General features: G+C 36.3%; 1 protein-coding gene and 1 long non-coding RNA gene across 2 annotated transcripts in view; one reads left to right on the plus strand and one right to left on the minus strand.

Moving 5' to 3' along the window:
* The window catches only part of Bif (protein phosphatase 1-binding protein bifocal), a 38,695-nt gene that overhangs the window by 12,750 nt on the left and 6,076 nt on the right, over positions 1 to 19,869 (plus strand). The window contains exon 2 of the mRNA XM_071774274.1: positions 8,896 to 9,069. Coding sequence (XP_071630375.1) covers positions 8,896 to 9,069 — 174 coding nt within the window. The remainder of the gene's footprint in view (positions 1 to 8,895; positions 9,070 to 19,869) is intronic.
* On the minus strand, positions 65 to 15,071 carry LOC139810610 (uncharacterized). The gene is made up of 3 exons (XR_011731450.1): positions 14,654 to 15,071; positions 1,559 to 1,714; positions 65 to 856 (listed from the first exon to the last, which is right to left on the minus strand). It is a non-coding gene; the product is annotated as an uncharacterized lncRNA (long non-coding RNA).

Consider the following 19,869-nt stretch of genomic DNA (forward strand, 5'->3'; position numbering starts at 1 on the left):
CTAATCGATCATCAAAGCACTAGAGATCGGATGTGCTGGAAAAGAGGGAGAGAAACTCGTAGATCGGTAACATTCCACGACATAATACGCGGATCTCTTCTCGTATATGGCCGTCCTAGAGTAGCAACCGGGACACCCAGTAGAAGAGCACAAAGTCCGTTAGCATCCTTCAGGTTTGCTTCTTCGCTTGGCCTTCTAAGGAATATCACGCTCGAGCGAACGTTTTGCAATCTAACGTCTGCAACCGCTATCGTACTGACACGCAACGTACACGACAGCAGACGATTTTTTTATATATTTATTAAATATTTATTTCCGAATTTCTCCATACAGTTACACATACAAGAGAGATTATATTTGCTGGGAAAGAATTTTGTTGGTATTTTGATCAAGTGTTACACATTTAAAAATCAATTTGTTGACGTAACATTAGAGTCGGAAGCTAATTTAAATCCGCTTCTTTAATTGCTTATAAAACATATATTGTTTATTTGATGTAATATAATAACTGTGTGTGTGTGTGTGTGTGATAACTGATAATATTTTTCTATATAGAATACTATTTTCTTATTTGCTGGATTATTGTGTAATTTCAATATACATAAATCGATAAACAATTAAATGAGTAAGCTTATACATAGAATTACAATTTTAATACATTTATTGGAGTACTTCACTGTTTTATTAATTTAAGAAAATACCTGTGTCATTGTTATGGTTTTGATTTTGCCGGATGATCCAAACGGATATTTCTTTTCGCTCGAAACCGGTTATTCCACTTGCGATGTAATCAACCGCCACGCACCTGCACTCTTGGAGATATTAGCCGCATTATCTTCTTTATAAAAGCAGTGATCTATAATAATTGTATTTGTGTATAACATTATTACGCGTTCGGACAATATTCGTTGAACTAACTGAGCCGTTAACTTGTTAACTAACTGTGCTTCGTAACTCTTTAGATCGTATCCGTAATTTACAATGTAATTACTAAATATAGCGCGTGCTTGTCCATATAAATTGTACGAATGTTCGTAACTTCAGTACCGGTAATTCGATAACCTTAGCATATATTCGTCTGATTTACCGTGCAATTTGGTTACGTATATTTTCTGTTAAATGCTTTAACACGAGAATTTATCTTCAATTTTTCATTTTAAAATAAAAGAGGACACGTTAAAATATAACTAAATATTTCGGCATGATGACATAGAATTTAGAAGTATGCGGAACCAATCTTCATATCACAAAATCGACTTTACATAACGGCTTTATGGCTGTCACTATCTGTCAACATGTTAGTCAAATATGACATAATGATGAGATCAATTTGATCTTCGATCTTTGGTTAGCTCGTAATAATACGAAATATATAAAAATATATTCACTAGAGCGTGTAAAATTAGGATACTCCGCAAATGCTTTATCTGGAGCCACGCATATTTTTATTTTGCGTTCGAATGACGGATCACGGAATGGTCCACGCCTTTCGGCACCTGCCGCTATACACATCTTTTCTCATCGCAAATTGAGCAAATTAATTTCCGTGTTACTATACCCTCTCTCTCCCTTCCTCTCCGAGGCAAGACTTCACTCAATGACTTCGATAGCGATGGTGAAATCTCGTCGTTCTCCATCGTGAGCGGGCGTGAAAGGGTTTCCCCGGTGAAATTCAAGATGCCTGACCTCGTTTGACCTTGACCGAGCTCCACTCCTGCGAAACAGCAGCAGGACTACTGTCAGTATCCTGTGTTATCTCGTATGATCAGGTAATACTTTCGAATTCGCGAATTTATGTTGTGGTTATGCGTCACTCGTTTTGAAAGTAGTTTGAACAAAGATTCGAAAATCTTGCTGAAATCGGTTTTACGGTTGCATCTTCTTAAAATTTACGACGTACTCTTAAAATTAAATTTATACCACCTATAATATCTCGAGAAAACTCTACATAAAAGCCCCACCTAATTGTTCTATAATTTTTGTATTTCTTTTAAATAAAATATACATGATTTATAAACATTATAAATCTTGATATACGAACATAAAAATGATAAACGTTTAAGCATAATAGTGGAAAAATTTATTAATGTGTGAAGAATGGTGTTAAGGTTAAGGCTTTCTCTAAGATAAGAAATTTACGAGGATTTCAGACTAAATATAAGATTGATTAAAGGACGTCATAAATATTATCGAATCATAAAATATTATCGAAAAGCTGTAGATGTCAATAGAGAAATCTTGTGTTTTTACCAACGTATTTGATTTCGCAATGTTATAAAGTTTGAATCGCGATTAGCGGAGAATATGTTGTCATTACATTCTCGGGTATAGCGAATAATGACAGTTTAATTGCAGTTTTATGTTGATTCACAACTCGATTCATAATGTATCTGCATAAAGTTTGAATTATTCGTGTCGGATATATAGAAACGATAGACACACATAACGGCTTCAAGAAGCTGATAATGTAACAGATAGACTTACGACAGACGAAGATAGACATATATAGCAAACAATGAACAATAAAAGCAGCATCGCCTGCTACTTGTGATAATTTCGATTATCTGTCCAGTTGATGCGCGATGTCGCGACATCGAATGATTTATCGAGAGATGAATCGAGGATGGCACAACATCACTTGCGCGATGAATTAAGGCCTTTACCAGTGACGTCGTAAAAAGCTTATAATTTTTTTGTATACGGCAGCGATAAACTGAAAGATGACAAAGTCAGCTGCGACTCCGCAGTAAACTTTGATCGGTTTGACCAAGCGTATTTAGGATATGATTCATGTAAATTGATCCCTCGCTGACGAAACGTTGCACGCATTAATAAAGTTCATGGGTGGGCGGGAAGTAGTTCCGGTGACTGCGACTAGATATAGAACATGGTCATCGTAATACAAAATATACTATGAATGTACGATTTATTGCAATTATAATTCTACATTCTAATGCAGAAGACAAACGTTGCCTCTCTCGATATTATTTATAAAAAATTTTTGGCTTTAATTTAGTATGCGTGAAGCATTCAGTGTTCATCGAAACATAGATTTTATTTAAAACATAATATCGCCAGAACTCTTTATAAAATGGTTAAATGCATTCAGAACTGCATGAAAAATATTCTACAATATAATGAATAAAACTTTCGAATATCGACCAGTATTTCATCTCCATGCTTGTAGCAGTGCCTTTCTCAAGCAATCAAAATTATTTCAACAAATAAGTATAATTACAATAAAATGGAGGTTATTTTTTAAATGATTACTGAAGATTAAGCGTTAAATACTTTGAAAGACTTAGAGTATGACCGACCATGAACCGGATCAGAGGTCGAGGGAGGAAATGAGCTCGTTGAGCGTTGGGGTGAGCAGTAAAACCGAAAGGAAGTACGCGCATGAGAACGATTACGCCGTGCAGTAAGTTTCTGATAATTTTCAATTAGACACACCCCGACGTCGTACGCTTGCGACTTTAAGCAATCGGGTAATCTAGGAAAAGCTCATTTTACAAATCTCACACTATCGTATAACCGCCTTTTGAAAATATTTTTTGCAGTTAACGTAATCGCAACAATTTATATCGATAGTGCTTGATTGTAAGTAACGTTTTTTGCTTTTACTGAATGTATCATTATGTTGGAAGAGGATCAGAATAGCCTTCTGAGAACCGGAATTCCAGCATACCGCACATTCAAGTACTGCATTTAAGCCATAAATAGAAAGAAATTAATTGAAAATATGGACATCGAAAATTGCGTCTACTATTTTTGTCTTTGGTCATATTTTATTGTCTACGTTGGAATACCACAAGTCTATTATATGTTTATAAATCAGTTCGATGTCTATATTTTACTATAAAATTACTGTATATCTTTTTTAAATATTTTTAATATCTAAATAATTTTTCAGTTATAATCGTTTAATTTTTTTCTGCAATTTTCATAACTTTTTTTTAGTTGTAAAATGTGTATTAATTATTTATGTTTCTAAAATTTAATTTAGTTTATTCTGTGGCAATCGATAACATTCTGTTGTTTATGATTTCAAACTATTGTTTCGGTTGCGGTCAGTATTTTTTTTAAATCTTCCGTAATGTCTAGTTAAAAAAATGCAGTGACTATGATGTAATGGAAATCTTGAAATTCTTGGAAGTCTCGCGATATATCTTCACAACAAATTAAGATACATTTATGTTAGTTAACTCGTGTTATGATGCCAATGATTTCATACTTCCCGTGTTTTTTACGGTTATATTGCAAATATTATTTCGTGTCTCGGGAGGGATGGTAGGATGTTTACGCGTCGATCCGCTCCGCGCTCGCTGCACGTGCAAGCGTAACGCGTGCGTATAAGGCGTACTCCTGCGTAGAGTGCGTTCACATGCGAACTGTCAGGCGACAACCGATGGTCTCTCCTCGTAGGTTCAAGGTCCACCTGCGGGAGTGATACTTTACTGCGGCCGGAATAATGGAAAGAACCGTCCTGGGAGTTTCTCATGGAGTCAGGGACCGCATCCTCAGGTTCATTGCCGCAACTTCCCTCCTTTATTAATGCATTCTTCCGATGTCTCTTTAAACTGCCATCTCATTTTTGTCCAGTCATTTTACGTTCGCGTTACTTCCCGAACTGGAACTCCCGATCTTACCGAGATATTCGAGTTATATTGTTGCGTATTTAACGAGTTTTTTATGACAAAAAATTTTAAATGGCGAAGAAATAGTTAAAATTACCCGCTTAATGAGCGTATAAATATAATTTATCGAATGGTTTCAGAGAATTTAAGACTACAACGTGAAATTAAGAAAAAAAGAAAAGGGTTAATATATCGAGAAATAAAGTTATAATTATTTACCAGACAATTACGTTACTCTATGCGATGTCCGACCTGCTTTTAACAGATTCACGGATGAAAATCGTGTTATACCTCAACATAATATGAGCTAGCAACGTGTCAAAATACAGGATGTGTGTATCTATACCTTTGGTTTATGTTTCCGGAGCCACTTCCGGGCCAACGTATCTATATTTTTTAAAATAGCATTTATTAGTTTATTGACCTTACCGTAAGTCGAGTATTTTGTTCGAATTGAGCGTTACTTTTCTATAAAACTCGTATACATTTGTCAGTTCCCTCCCGCGATACGGTGTCACGCACATGTGAGCATATAATTACGATATGAGTAATGTAATGTCATCGCTCGCTGTTTCAATCGTAAGCGGATAATATATTTCAATATGTACCGAGACGAAGAGCATTGTTGCCGCTTAGACTAATCACTACCACGCGACAACGATCGGCAGCTTACTTGAGTCGTTCTGCATTAGCGTTAATGCCAACTTGTCAGATTTAATCCGCCCATTTGCTTGGGCGTAATGCGAGATTACACGCTAGACGCCGAGTTCACACTTTTTTCTCACGATACTTTATCCACAGGAATTACCTGCGTAATGAATCCGACACATTAATTTGCGGCAGTTAAAACAGTCTGGAGGAAATAAAGCGCCCTGCATTTTTCTCGCGCTGCAATCAATCACGAACAATTACTAATCTGAAATCTACTGATGAAATCTACATACAGACGGAAAGCTTACACGCTTAAGTTAATAAATCTTTTTCCTTGTGCCCAACTCACAAAATTGCTGAGTGGGAACAATAAACATTTAATATGATTATTAATATTTTAATTTACTATTGCGATATTGCGAATTTATTAATAGCAGCTTAACAAGATAAACTACAAGTCAAACAGAAAATTTCATAAGATGTAGGATATCTTCTATAGGAGAAATGTTGTGCACTTTCTCTCGACCGACATATCATTTGATAAACATTCAAAATTTTTAGTTTCTTAGCGACTATCTTTAAAATTAAATATTTAGATAACCAAAACAAATTAGAAATCTCTTCAAATATAGTCCAGTTAATAGTTTTGCGGTTTTGTGTGAAAAAAAAATGGTATTATCTATTCACATGAATTTTAGTAGCCAAGTTTACTTAATTGTCAATTTCTTAAATTGTCAATGTTCAAAATTGTCAATGTTTTAAAAATTTCAATGTCTTATTGTTGAAACTCTGTCGTTCCGGAGGTTTCTGTATTCCGGAGAAAGTGACTTCCGAGAGTTCATTTTACTTAGATGCGTGAACATTATCTAGGACTTCCGCAAATTACAGATTTTGTCAAGGTACGTATCGGGGCAAGGAAATAATAGATTTCCGACACGGAATCGCTGCATATTTGTTCGCTCGTCTTATTTCACCGGCACATGGCATCGGCATATGCCGTGTTTTATATTCAAATACAGATATTATGTTGCTCGTCCTCGATCGTTGCTCGTCCGTAATGCGGCTGCGTCTTATGATCCGTGACCGCATTTTTTCTCTGGATTAACGAACGTTCAACCCAAATCGTCGCGCGACACGAAGGAGGGAGCAGCGAGGCAAATTACCACAAAAAAAATCACTTTCGAAAATCGTCGATCGTCAAGCGAGCGATCCCCCTGCGGCGATCGCCGGAAGTAGACCGGAAATCGATCGTCCCGTCACGATGTAAGGCCACTCGATTTCACACGCGGATCTCCGCCGCGTGAACGTGGAATTTATATACCGAAAGTTTCGCGCAAGAAATATTATTTATTATATTATTGTCACAAAAACGTGTAAAATGTTGAAAATGAGTAAAGGTATTTGTATACTAATGTAATAAATAAAATTACATGATAGTATGGTAAGCAAACTTGACATCTCAAAAATAATTACTATTTATAGCCATTACCGATTTTTTTATATCAACGTTTATACACGCAACGAATACATTTTTATTTAAAAATCAAATATCTGTATTTAAAAAGTATATTTTGAAAAAAGATTAATGGTCATCTAACAATATAATATATTTTTTATTAATTATATTTGTATTTATTGTTCTCTACAGTTTAACATTCTTATCGTAATTTTAATATTTCGAAAATACCACTGCACGAAGAATAAATGTGACGTTTCTTGAAGGAACGAGAAACACATGACCGCGCGGACGACAGATGTCAGATAATTCTAAAGTCCGCGCGACAAAGTTATGGCATTTCTTTCGCATATCCTGTTTCGCGAACGAGCCTACTCGACCGAAGAGAAAGAGAGAAAGAGACAGTCCGACTGCAGGCCCTCCCTCGAAGGACGGCTCGATGCGAACCGAGTGTTTATCCATATTACCTTGTATCACTCACGTTTCGCGTTTCCCTCTTTTCTTCGACTCGGCAGGATGCCCATTCACGAGAGTCATGAAAGGCGGTAACCGTAATGACCGACTGACGTCTCGCGTGAATGTAACCGTCGTCACGGCACGCTCGAAAGCACGATCGAATCGTCCACAGTTAATATCTCCATTGTTAACAAAAGGAGAAAAATAACATCGCAGGACAGGTCCTCTTCCCTACCCTCCCGCCCCCTCCGAAGATCGTTTCGAGGATAATTTGCAATTGTACGTGGAGAAAACAGACTTGCAGACTGTAATTTACTTTGCTCGATTGTACATGCAACGAAAATACTTTTTCGAAGAATTTTTTTTTATAACTGTGATGACACATTTTATGCTCGGTTGGAAAACGAGTTCTTCAGTCTTCTTTTCTGCAGAAAAATAAATAAAGGAAGATGCAGGAGATGCGGATCGTGGCAGGTACTTGGATGTCTTCGCTTTACAGTCCTTACTTCCAAGAAGTAAAGAAAAGAAATTCCCAGTATTTATACTTTTATTTTGCAATTTCTATGTTTTTATAATTACGTTTTTAAAATAATTAGTGTTATCTTCAAAGATTTGAAGACAATGGTTAATTGATCTAACAATAAGTAATTTTAAGAATTAAAATAGCTAAAATATCCAATTTGATTAAACTCCAATTTGATTAAACAATATTTCATTCTTGAGATATTTAAAAAAATGTATTTATTGTGCAATTTTTATGTGGAATTTTAAACAATAATCTTTAAAAAGTAAAATAAAATCCAGCGAAGAATATTACTGTCAATATCCACGAGCGAAATAAGCTTGATGAATCTGTTTGCGTCAAACACACGCGAACTGTAAATTAGTCGCTGCCAGTCTCGCGTAATTGACGTTAACTTTAAAATGTGGGTTAGGAAAAGGTGCGTTTTTTCGACCCTCATATTTCCACGCGGAAACTTTCCTGAATCGCCGCGGGAATTTCTCGGGTCGTAAAGGATTGCGTATTTGCACGTGCGCTTATTTGCGCTTGAGTCTAACGTGAACGCACGTCCTAGTCTAACAGAATGTTACATTCGCAAGCAGGAAAGATTTACGTGTGTGACTCGCGAAAAAGTCGATTTTGCTCAAACAACATTAAAAACTCTATTTACAGTAGCGCTGAAAATCAGGATAACGAGGCGTTTACCGTATATATTTCCGTTAAATCTTTGTTAAATTGAGAATTGAACAACCAAGAAAGTAAAATTACTTTACTGAGAGTATAAATGTTGTATCTTGTGTATATTCATTTTCGTTTATCGAAATTGCATACCGATTTAAAAATTGATAGTGTTAATCGCAGATGAATTTTGTAATAAAATATTTATTTAAGTAGATTTTAATTTAATTTAAACACAGAGATGTGAAGCTAAATATTAACGTATTACTAAATAATTTTTTTAAAGCAAAGTTTAATATTTCATACTAATTCATTTTATTATATCATATATATGCAGGGAATAATTTCATAAATTTTCAAGTTCTCTAATACAACATGAAGAGAAGATATGTATGTTTTAAAATATATTTGGGACATTATTCATTTTGTCTGTCCTTTTTAAGTTATTGTGATGTTTCTTTATAATATTTTTTCAAAACTTATCATATTCTGCTATCATTATCGTTTTTTTACAGGTTGGTGATGGTAGCATTATAGTGCTTGATGCTACTTTAGATGCATCTACGACCGACGACGCCGAGTGGGAAATCTCCGGGGGTCCACCGTCGCCCTGCGACGTGTCGTTTCTCAACGACAATGTTCTCATCAACGGACGCAGCAACCTCTCGAGGACGCCACGAAATCATAAGGTGAGTGAACTTTTAATTATGCAGTTTTTCCGGGCGACGCTTTACTCGAACAGGTTTCACAGAGAGAAAAGTTGCATCACAATTTAAGTCAATATCAACATCAAAACATTAAAACATAATTGTTCGTATGTTTTTGTTTCTTTATTTTTGCAATCGCATTAGTTTTTACAACAAAAAATTCCATTAAGAACGTGTCTCATAGAGGATAGAATTTTTAAAAAATTATATCAATTTAATGTAAATAGTATAAAGATACAAATAATTTAAAATAAGATAGTTTCCACTTCAGGAGATTTAAAAGAAAAACAATTTAATTGATGCGAAATAAAAATATATGAAACGTATAGACATATCTTTAATACATATAAACAGCGAAAATTAACCGAACAAGTTAAGAGAACATGAAATCCTGGCATCTTTATTGTATATTAGTAAAGCAATGATAATCCAATTTTAAATTCTTCTATTTTACGTTTTAATGAAAAAATTAAAGATAGAACATCAACAGAGATTAAGAAAATAGTAAATAAGAGATCGTAACATGTCAATGGGAAATAACTTCTCAAAGCCACCTAAAAACAGTAAAAACCCAGTTATCTATTCAAATCATCGTATCGATGCCAATACGGAGGACCTTATCAGCGTCTCTTACCGATCTTCTCATTTATACCGATAAGGTACAGTGTTATATCTGTGTCTAATCTAATCAGCATAGCACCGCCATTATTCGCGGATCGTGACCCAGCTACCTTACTAAATCAAAAAGCGCACAGCGTAATATTACTTTCAAGATCGCTCGCGCGGCGTGAGAAAATCTGCCTCGTGAAGCATTCGTGAGATCGGACGCACAATGCGCCCGTCCAACTCCCACGTGGTCCGAGGAAACTTTTTTTTCTTGCAGTGGGGAGAAAGAGAGAGGCTCTAATCCATGCCATCACGTAATATATTTTTGGCTCGTGATGACAAATGTCGGTTTCACGCCTCTCTCGGCGCCAGAAACGCCGGGTTTATTCCGCTTACATGCACCCTGCTGACGGAAACATTTCTCGCCCACGGGTAATATAAGAGAGAAAAGATTGTGTATCTTTGGAAAAAAATTTATTGATATTATTCTATAGATCTACGATATGTACCTTTGTATAGGGATATCGCATATATATTTAAAGATTATTCTTATGCGTAAAAATGAAAGTTAGTCACGTGCTTTGTACGGCCCTATTAACATGAAAAACTCTCAGCCTCCATTCCTGCAGACCTGGAATTCCCAGGATTGTCTTGTTTTCGAAATATCATTTAATCTTGGTATACCTACATACATTTAATTAGACATTACACGATCTTTGCGCAATTTGATAACTGTTGATCCCCGGAGTTATTATAATATCCATGTAGATTTTATATTTCATTTGAAATTGTAATAGGACATGCATTTTTTGCTCTGTATCATTTTATTAGGCACTTTAAACGCGTCTGGGATATCTATATCTTAAGATTATGCGCGACGTATAATAATTTATCAGCGCTAAAATATCGAACACGCGCATCGTGTCGAACTGCGCAGTAATAGGAAATTAAGACTTTTTCGTGCAGAGCAACTTCGATTTAATCTGTTATCGAAGTACCGATCGACGGCAGGCAGATAAGCGAACAAAGCGTCGTTTATAAAAGATGCAAGATTATGTACGTAACGTACGGGAAATGGTTGAACCGCAATAATGCACGATGCATACATGTTGTAATATAGACGTTCGCCGCACCGATAACGTATCGCGGGATTTAGCATCGTGTTCCGCCGAACGCAAATGTATAAATATTGATATTGATACCGGGAGCGCAACGATATTTCGCGTATAGCTACCGTATATCACCCCCGGACAAGGTAATATACACGAAGCGATTTTAAGCGGAAATATTAACGTGAAAACAGCGAATTTGCAAAACAGCTTACAAGATTTAAACAGGTCTGAATGTCAATGTCAATTAGCTGGTTAAAATGCTTTTTCATCGGAAAAATAAATTATATCTGAGTAATAATTAAATTACAATAAGTTATTTATCGACAATCTTTTCTAAAATTATATTCAAATGTCCACGATAATTAATATTTCGTGTCGCAGTATTTCATCAATTTTTATAATATTATATATTGCTGTTTCTCTCACCGATATAAATCCGCGATTGTGCATTTTTTTCAACCGGATATTTCTATTTCTCTTTTCACATTTTCTTAATCTTAATATTTATAATAATATAATTAAATACGTTTCTTTGTTTTTACGTCTTTTCTATTTTGATAAATAATATGAATCCTCAGGATTGCTTGTAACAATTTGTAAATATTGTATCTTGGTTGACAATATTTCTATTATAGCTACCTTAGCGTTAATTCAAATCAATACCAATACAACTTTCGTAACATATATTAACCAGAAATGTAATCACATTTTCTATAAATACATTTCGCGAGCATCTAATCTCTGTAATAATCGTGTCTAATTAGGTTTAGCGATTCTTGCGGAATTTTCAATAGTTTCCATTAAATCATAAAAGATGCAATTATTTTCATCCAATCATCAGGCGTTTTGCTTCATTCGCGACTTTCTCACGCGATCGCGCATTGACGTGACGTCGCGATGGGAGGCATTCTATTACCAACACCGATAAAATACCAATTTGTAAGTAAAAGTATCGTGTCCGCGGGCCGGCAATGATTTTCGAGCGCCTCGTCGACCAAGTTAATCTACCGTGCACCATGGGAAAAACGTTGGTGAACAATTCCACCGGACACTTGCTCCCTGATACAGCAGACGCAAAAAATAAACCATGAAAAACATCGCAGAATATTTCGAAAAAAAATATCTGTATATTTTGATGTAATCTGTATTTTCTGCCAAAATATTAAGCTTTTTTTGACCGCGTTGTTGCTTAACTAATTAATATTAAATGTTGAACGGCAACTCAAATTGAACTTTTGTTAAACTTGAAATTATTCACAAAATGAGGTCTCCGCTATTCTTGTTTCTGAAAATGGACCCTTTTCAATTTCCATGTTTTTTAATCTACTGTGAGTGCTGATGCGTGTCATAACATTCCTATTAAGGAGAAATCTACGACATTGGCCGAGAAATTCATATACATAAAGGGAACGCCGACAGCTCTGGAGCACTCTGTTTTATATTGCCCATTGTGTTCTTACACGATCTCGCTATTCGTCTCGGGAGAGTTGATATTTCCTGGATCGCACCACGGACGCTGCGTCATGTTCTCTCTGGATTTATTTCAGTGTTCCTACACCGTGTCGGATTGATGGAAACGCTGGAATAACCGATCGCGCGTTATGCGCGACGCGGAATTCCTTTCCGCGAGTTATCGGCGGAATGAGTCCCGGTTGGAAAAGCGCGGGCATTGCTCCTGGATCAACGATCCAGACAGGAATTTAGTCGCGCATTCGTCGTGCCTCGAGAAAGGCGAAAAATTTGAGTCACGCGGCAAAGATCGAGATTAACTGGAGTCTTAACTTCAAATGCATAATTAGAATATGCTATTCTTTTTATCTTTATACGTTTGCGTCTAATTAATTTGACCTGTCGGAGGAATTTTATTTTTCAAGAATGTCGTGGAGTTTATATCGCTTCTTTTATTTTTGAATACTGTTGGAAACGTTTATAAAATATTTGTTTATTTTTGTCATAAATAGATGATACGATATAACCATACTGCAATTGGCATGTTTTTGACTAATGCCATCACCTATATTGTCTATTCAAGAATAACGTGTCGAAAATTTCAGGAAAAATATTAAATAATCGTTAAATATATATGAAATAAAATACAAATTTTAATCAAAGATTATACGCTTAAGATACAACCGAAGTGTTATTTCAACACATTTCTCTTGAAGGCATATCTAAGGAATTCTTCGCACATATATGCTATCGTCTCTGCATATCTTGCTCTCGCAGCAGGAAACTCGTTCCTCTTATTTCTGCGCTACGTCTTCATTTTATTGTACTTTAGTTGCAATACGATTTAATGCCGTCGATGCTTTCGAGATTAACGCTTATTTTGCATCTTCAAGTCTCGCGCAAGAAACTCGTACAGCATCTAAGAATATATTCGACAAATAGCCAGCATTCTATATATGTATATAAATATAGTTACGTTGAGTTCATAAAATGATAATATCATCTTATGTTTATCGATATTACTTGTATCAATACTTTCGTCTTATCTATATAGGGTAAACTCGGGTATAGGATGGCCATACAGGAAAGATGGCCAACCTATGTTCATTCGATGTTTCATGGCGAGATTGAAAGAACATATGTGTTGGCCATCTTTCCTGTATGGCCATCTTACCCGAGTTTACCCTAACAAATTCTGTTGTAACTTCTGATGAATGGAAAATTTAATTACGGTTTTATTTCGTCAGAGTGGAGAACAGACAAAATTTTAATAGAAGTACGAAGTTAAATCTTCCAAATTTTTGCATGTATCACCTGATTTACTTTTAGCGAACGATGATTTTAAGAGATATAAAAAGACTTCATCATAATAGAACCTCGAGATTTTCTTCTCTCCTTTCCGTTGAAACACGTCGAGATAAAATGCGTGCTTTACGATTCACTTTGTATTATTTTACGGTTTTCACTCCGTGCGTCGCGCAAAGTTTCACTTCGCCGACAAACACGATTTAACGGGCGAATACTTGTCCCGCGAGTAATAAACCTTTCCGCGTAAGGCCGCGCTGGAAAATCGGGGCAAAGAGAGCGACCCTTACGAGACCGAATGGCTTATCGAAGGAGACGTAGGTAGGTACGTTCCTCGGTGAGAAACTTTTTCCGCGCGGGAACAAGGAGTCGTAATGAGACACGCGAGCGAGGAGTCCTGAATTTTATGTTAAGTTCGTTATGCAAGGCCGCGAGCTCGGCCGCGAGGGTAATGCACGGCCTGCCTGACGCCGCGTAGCTTTTCTCTCACGCTATCGCGACCCGTAAGAAAAAAAAGCGCTCGTTTATGATCCTCGTACTTAAGTACTTTCTGAGGCACCTCTCAAGAGAGCGTCAGACCTATTTCCACGTCTCCTACAAAACTATGATAATAATAGATTGCTCGTGGAAAGGTGACGGTGTACCATTTGCATAATGAATTTGTAAATTACCGTAACGACGTAACCAGAGTGTGAGTCAACGTCGATTTACGAGTTTTACGTTTCGCGAAAATGCAAATGGACAAATAGAATGGAATATTTCATTATTTCATATTATGCATTCGTGGGGAATGATGGTTTGATGGTTTCTGTCGCAAAAGCAGGTGGCAAAGATTGCAAAAATAGCGCTATACAAGAAAGCGAAACCTATCATCTCTCTTTTGTTCGTCTTGAAATAAGAAAAAGATCACACAGATAAAATTAAAAATTCTTATCCTGTTGTGATTTATTTCGATACTGTGTTATTCTTCGCTGTTATTAAAATACATTCAAGTTTCGCGTATTTATGTTCGTTGATGGCTTTTTAGCGCCTGCAAACGATATAGTTGTACCCGCGGCGTGAGTAAACGGTAAATAAATTGGAAATTACTTAACTTGATACAACGTCAACAAAGTATCACTCGAGGAACACGCGAACGATTATTCTCTTCCGTCTCGCACACGACGTGAACGACCGCGCGCCGTTTTCTTTTTCTTTCTTTCGCGTAAACGTGCCACCGGGCATACCTACATACCCACATCCGAGGCTTTAGACACGCGTTAGACAATAGCGGTCGGGATCGCGGTAATAAAAGCATCGCGACGCGTAATTTACGCGTGACTTGACGCTTGCGCGCGCGACAACCGCGTGACGCGACGCACGTAACGAGCACGCTCGTGTCCGTTAATTGCGAGAGGTATAGAGCAGCATGTGTGGGTATGCGGGCATTATGCAATGTATTACGCGCGCATTCGATGAACGCGATTGCACCGCGTCTCTCATTTACGTCTCGTTTATTATTCGCATGTTAGATAATATTGAAAGATTCAAACGTTTAGGCTTATCGCATTATTCGTTTTTATTGCGTGATACTTCTATCGATAAAAAGTAATTTGTAAATGAAACATTATTGCTGTAACTGAAAAAGCTTTTATTTTAATGATCTTTTTCCTATTTTATTTAAAATTTTAATTTCTTTTATCAAGATCCAAACTCTCTAGCTGCTGAAGAAATTATTACAAGAAAAAAATTTCTAAAATAATATGGATTTTTTTAATGTATAGAAGAACATTTTGCTTGCTTCCACGTACATTTATCTTTTAGTTTTAAAAATATAGATTTTTTTTCTATTTTTAGCAAATTAGGTCGAATAAACTGAATCTAGGCACTTCGCTATTCGCAATACAAATTTTCATTCACTTAGCGTTCTTTTACAATTGAATTATCAAAAGCTTTCACATCTACGTTAATCTGTAACGATACATTCTAATTACTGCCTCAAGTGCAATTCCTGATGTTTCGTGAAACAAATTAAAATCTCGCGTGCTATGTGTTTATTAAAGTACAATGAATACCGGCATTATCTACTTGTTAGCTAAACGCATATCTAATGCATGACTATTAAATAATAACTGATGCGATGTTCGTAAATATCCGCGATAAGGTGTACATTGCTGGCGGGTTGCGTGTTACTCGCCCCGACTTTTATACCGAGTGACACCGAATACCCGACCGAATGACATCCTTCGGGGTTAACCGTGTACTCTTTTCGTTCGGTTCAAGACATTACAATTCACCGCAACTAAAATGATGGGAAATTCCCGCCGGGTGCGCAAAGTATATTCCGCGAAAATCGCTATCACGGTAATTAATCGGAGATTTTTGCAGACCTGAAAAGAACATTACTGCAGACTCGGCGTTTTGACGTGCACGGAATCACGATTAATAAAAACATGCGTTGCGTATATAATCATGTACATGAGGACGGTACATTAAAACGTCGGTAGCATACAGATTTTTTTTTAATTTCCGTTGAATAATTATTTTTAATTTTGATTGAATAATTTATTTGTATACGTATTAAAGAGTAGAACAAAAAGAAAATGATTTTTTATCATCCTATATATCGCGTAGTAAATTACTTATATAGGAGCATTATAAGCAAAGTTTACTGTTGACATTTTTTATAATAATTATAATAACAATGGAGATGTTTCGTTGGGTAGAATAATACGTTAAATGTACGCGATACCATAATAATATACCAATCTAACAAATTGTGAAAAATGGGAGACGGTAGACGCAACATTTAAGCTTTAAGTAATTACAACGCGTCGCCAACGTGTCTAATGTTTTGATCGCTATTATATTTCGACGTGAGATTTAACGTACAAAATATTTACACACCGCGAGTTGAATCGAATTTGAGAGAGAAAAAAAAATTTGTTTTCAAGGCTTGTGTGAATATAAGTGTGAGCTTGTTCATAGAATTATATAGTACAGATATTACTTTTTAATCACTGCAATTATTAATACCGTTACTACGTACAATTACTAATATTTTGTGATCTAAAGGATAAATTAGATATCGTCATACGAATTATGTGAATTAGATATTATCATAAAGTGTGGAAAATACACTTCTCCCTCGCGGTTAATAATAATAAGAATTAATAATAAGAAGAAGAAATGTTTTATATAAAATAATAGATGTATTATTATTTTATTTCCATGACGAGAAAATTTATTTATAAAAATTTATGCAATAAAGATGAACGGTGAAAACGATTCGTCAGAAATACTTTGTAATAAAAAATCCAATGTTTAGCAAAATTTATGCGATTAAACTTTGCTCATGCAACTCTCGATCTTTTTTTTCTGTTTTTTTTCGATAATCACATTCGCTATCGGAATGCTACGCGATTTTTTATTGAGTCAGCGAAATTCGAGCTCGTTGAACGTATATTTACAAATTGATTGTAATTGATCGTAAGTTGTTTTGAAACATCGCCGGTCTAGTTTTGTATCCTTGAAGAGAATTTAAGCTTACGTGTTTAAACAATTTTTATTGTTGCGGGACGTGCTGACTGCACCACAAAGAGCTCGACAAAGAGCCAAGCATATCCTGTTGCGTTACCCGACTTACCGATTTATCATACATTCTCACAACTATTGCATAAAAACAGTAAAAAAAGAAATATCTTCTAAACGTAGCGGATTTAGTTTCACACACACGCGGCTTTTGAATTTCGATAGAAAGTTGCCTTCGTGCTAAATGCCTCGCGTGTCGCAACATTGTCATAAACGAACGTAAAATCAGGATTGTGTGCGTCTAGTCGAAACAAATTCTGCTACGTGTTTGCCTTTCCTGAATCTGTATGAAAGCAGTTGCGGATCGATTTACGTTCAGCCTCTAAGTCTCTCCCTTCTTTTACGACGCGTTTATGCGTTGCCATCGGCTAGGTCGTTCCGCGCGCACATGCAAATTGAACGGCGCGCGTAGACGTGCGTAGGATGTGCGTAATCTCCCCAGCAGCGTCGCCAGTCAATAACGGGATCTATAGTAATTCACCTTGTCCGCGGCAGACATTCTAATCGCTCGTCGGTCAAGCATTTAAATTGGCGACGATTAACGTGGCGATCCATCCGCGCGCTCCGGTACGATCGAATTGAATTCGTGTCGTGCAAGAACGATCGCGACGAAACGGCTCTACGACTGCGTTACGTAAATCACGACTTAACGATCCGCACAAAGTTGCTTTTAAAATTTTTTTATCGCCAGAGCAATATGTAAATCGCGACGAGGAATTCTTCTGGTTTTATTTAATTACTTAAGTAGCCTTAATCTTTCCAGACTTTCCTCTACATCGCTATCGCGATGTCGCGATTAATGTGAATTTAATTTAAAAAAAGATATAATGAGCGCCTTCGTATCTCGCACTTGCTTTGTGACACAAGATTGCTTCACAAAATTATTTGAGCGTTTGTTAACCTCGTCTGTAGACAAGATTATAAACTTTAATAGCCTTGCTCACCGATAACTGAAGGGAAACTACAACCTAGAAATGGTATAGGAATCGTAATCTTGTAATCAATATTCGATATGTGCGGCGCGGGCGTGAGAAATCATATTTACAACGTAATCAAAATGTTATTGTGTGAAATCTATGATATATCTACCAAGTAGATAAAAATTATTTAGTGATAGATCGCTTGATTTATTGCTGACAATATAATGAATAATGTCATAAGATAGACGTATCAGAATAGGAAAAGATCTAAATCTATATCTAAGAAACTATAAATGGGAAAGTAAACGGAAAAGTTTATGATTTATCTTGTTAAGTATTAACTAAAATCTTCTTTCTTACCGTGAATAAATAAGGGCATTAATTTACATTTGCTGTCTCATAACGGTACAATAATTTATGACTGCAAAATGATGGAAAAGTGAAGGTATCGTATCCACATTTAACAAAAAAAATATAATTATATAGTTCTTACGGACTCAGAAACGCGTCTATAATTCAGTAATCGGTTCACTGATCGCATCTATTTTATCGAGTGGATTTTATGTTTCGACAGCAGTCTTCCGTGGCTGCCCAACTCGCTCGATCGAGCAATCGCGCGGTGTCGCGTCTAAATTGCGTCAGAAGCGTGTGCACGATGTGCGTAAGGGAATCCTGATGCGCGTTTTACCCGCGTTTTATTAGGACATAACGGATGCGTCTGCGTCCAGTTTTTGCCGCGCGGCGTGACCTTTATGTGCGCGTCCATTTAGCACTGCCGCTGAAAACCCCGAGATACGCGGATCCCTGGCGGGATACGCGCGCCGCTTAGAGACCATAAATTCCCTTGGTGCCTTCGTTATCTGTGCTGCACGTACGGCCTTCGTATTTCAGGAAGAGCGATATCGTAGCGTGGCCTGCTGCAAAAGCCGTGTGTACCCTTCTGTTTCAAAGGTCACGCTGATATTCTCCTCTTGCACAGAGTATTACGCGTAGATTCCGTATACAGTTATATCCACTTACCTCGTACGAGCATTCACTTTCCAAAACCTACGTAAAAGATACGTAATGTGAAACATGTCAAACATGACAAACATCCAACGTAAAATGTTACCTCACATTATATATGCCGATCGTTATATTATTAGATAATTCGATCGCCGATGAATTCTTTGTAATTTTTTAGTAGATTATTGATGGCAACATTCTGGCTTTCTTCTAAACATTTCTATATATTCTCTTCTTAACCAAAAGAATTGTAATTATCTGCGTCATTTAGAGACGAAATATGAAATAATGCTACAAAAGTATGTTAACGAAATGTAATGAAAGAAGATGAATTGCTAATGCAATTTTGCGTGCGAGTAAAGTGCGGTGAAATGTTCACTTTTCGCAATTGCCAATGAAGCAAAAGTACACTATTACGTGCAAGACGCAATAATATTTTAAGTGTAGAGAAAGTAGAAAAACTGTCCTCTGACCAAACTTTATCCAGGCGATAGGTAGCAAGATTACAATACAGTGGTGTGCTAAGTGGAAGATATACGTTCAAGTTACTGACGATAACTTAGGAATTCAACTCATGACGAATCCTCGCTTAAGAAGAAGGGCAGATTTCTTTGTTAAAGTAATCACAACAAATAGCGCGAATTGTTCAATTTTTTGAGAAGAAATGTAGAATTACCAAAAAAAGATAAAAAAAAGGGATAGATAAGAACGGGATCAGTACCTGAGAGGCGAGACATTATGTTAAAAGTAAGTTATATATTACAGCTATACCTATCGGACGATTTTGGGAAGAGAAGTTTAGAAATTCCTTTTTA

This window comes from Temnothorax longispinosus, chromosome 3, assembly GCF_030848805.1.
Source record: "Temnothorax longispinosus isolate EJ_2023e chromosome 3, Tlon_JGU_v1, whole genome shotgun sequence".
NCBI lineage: Eukaryota > Metazoa > Arthropoda > Insecta > Hymenoptera > Formicidae > Temnothorax > Temnothorax longispinosus.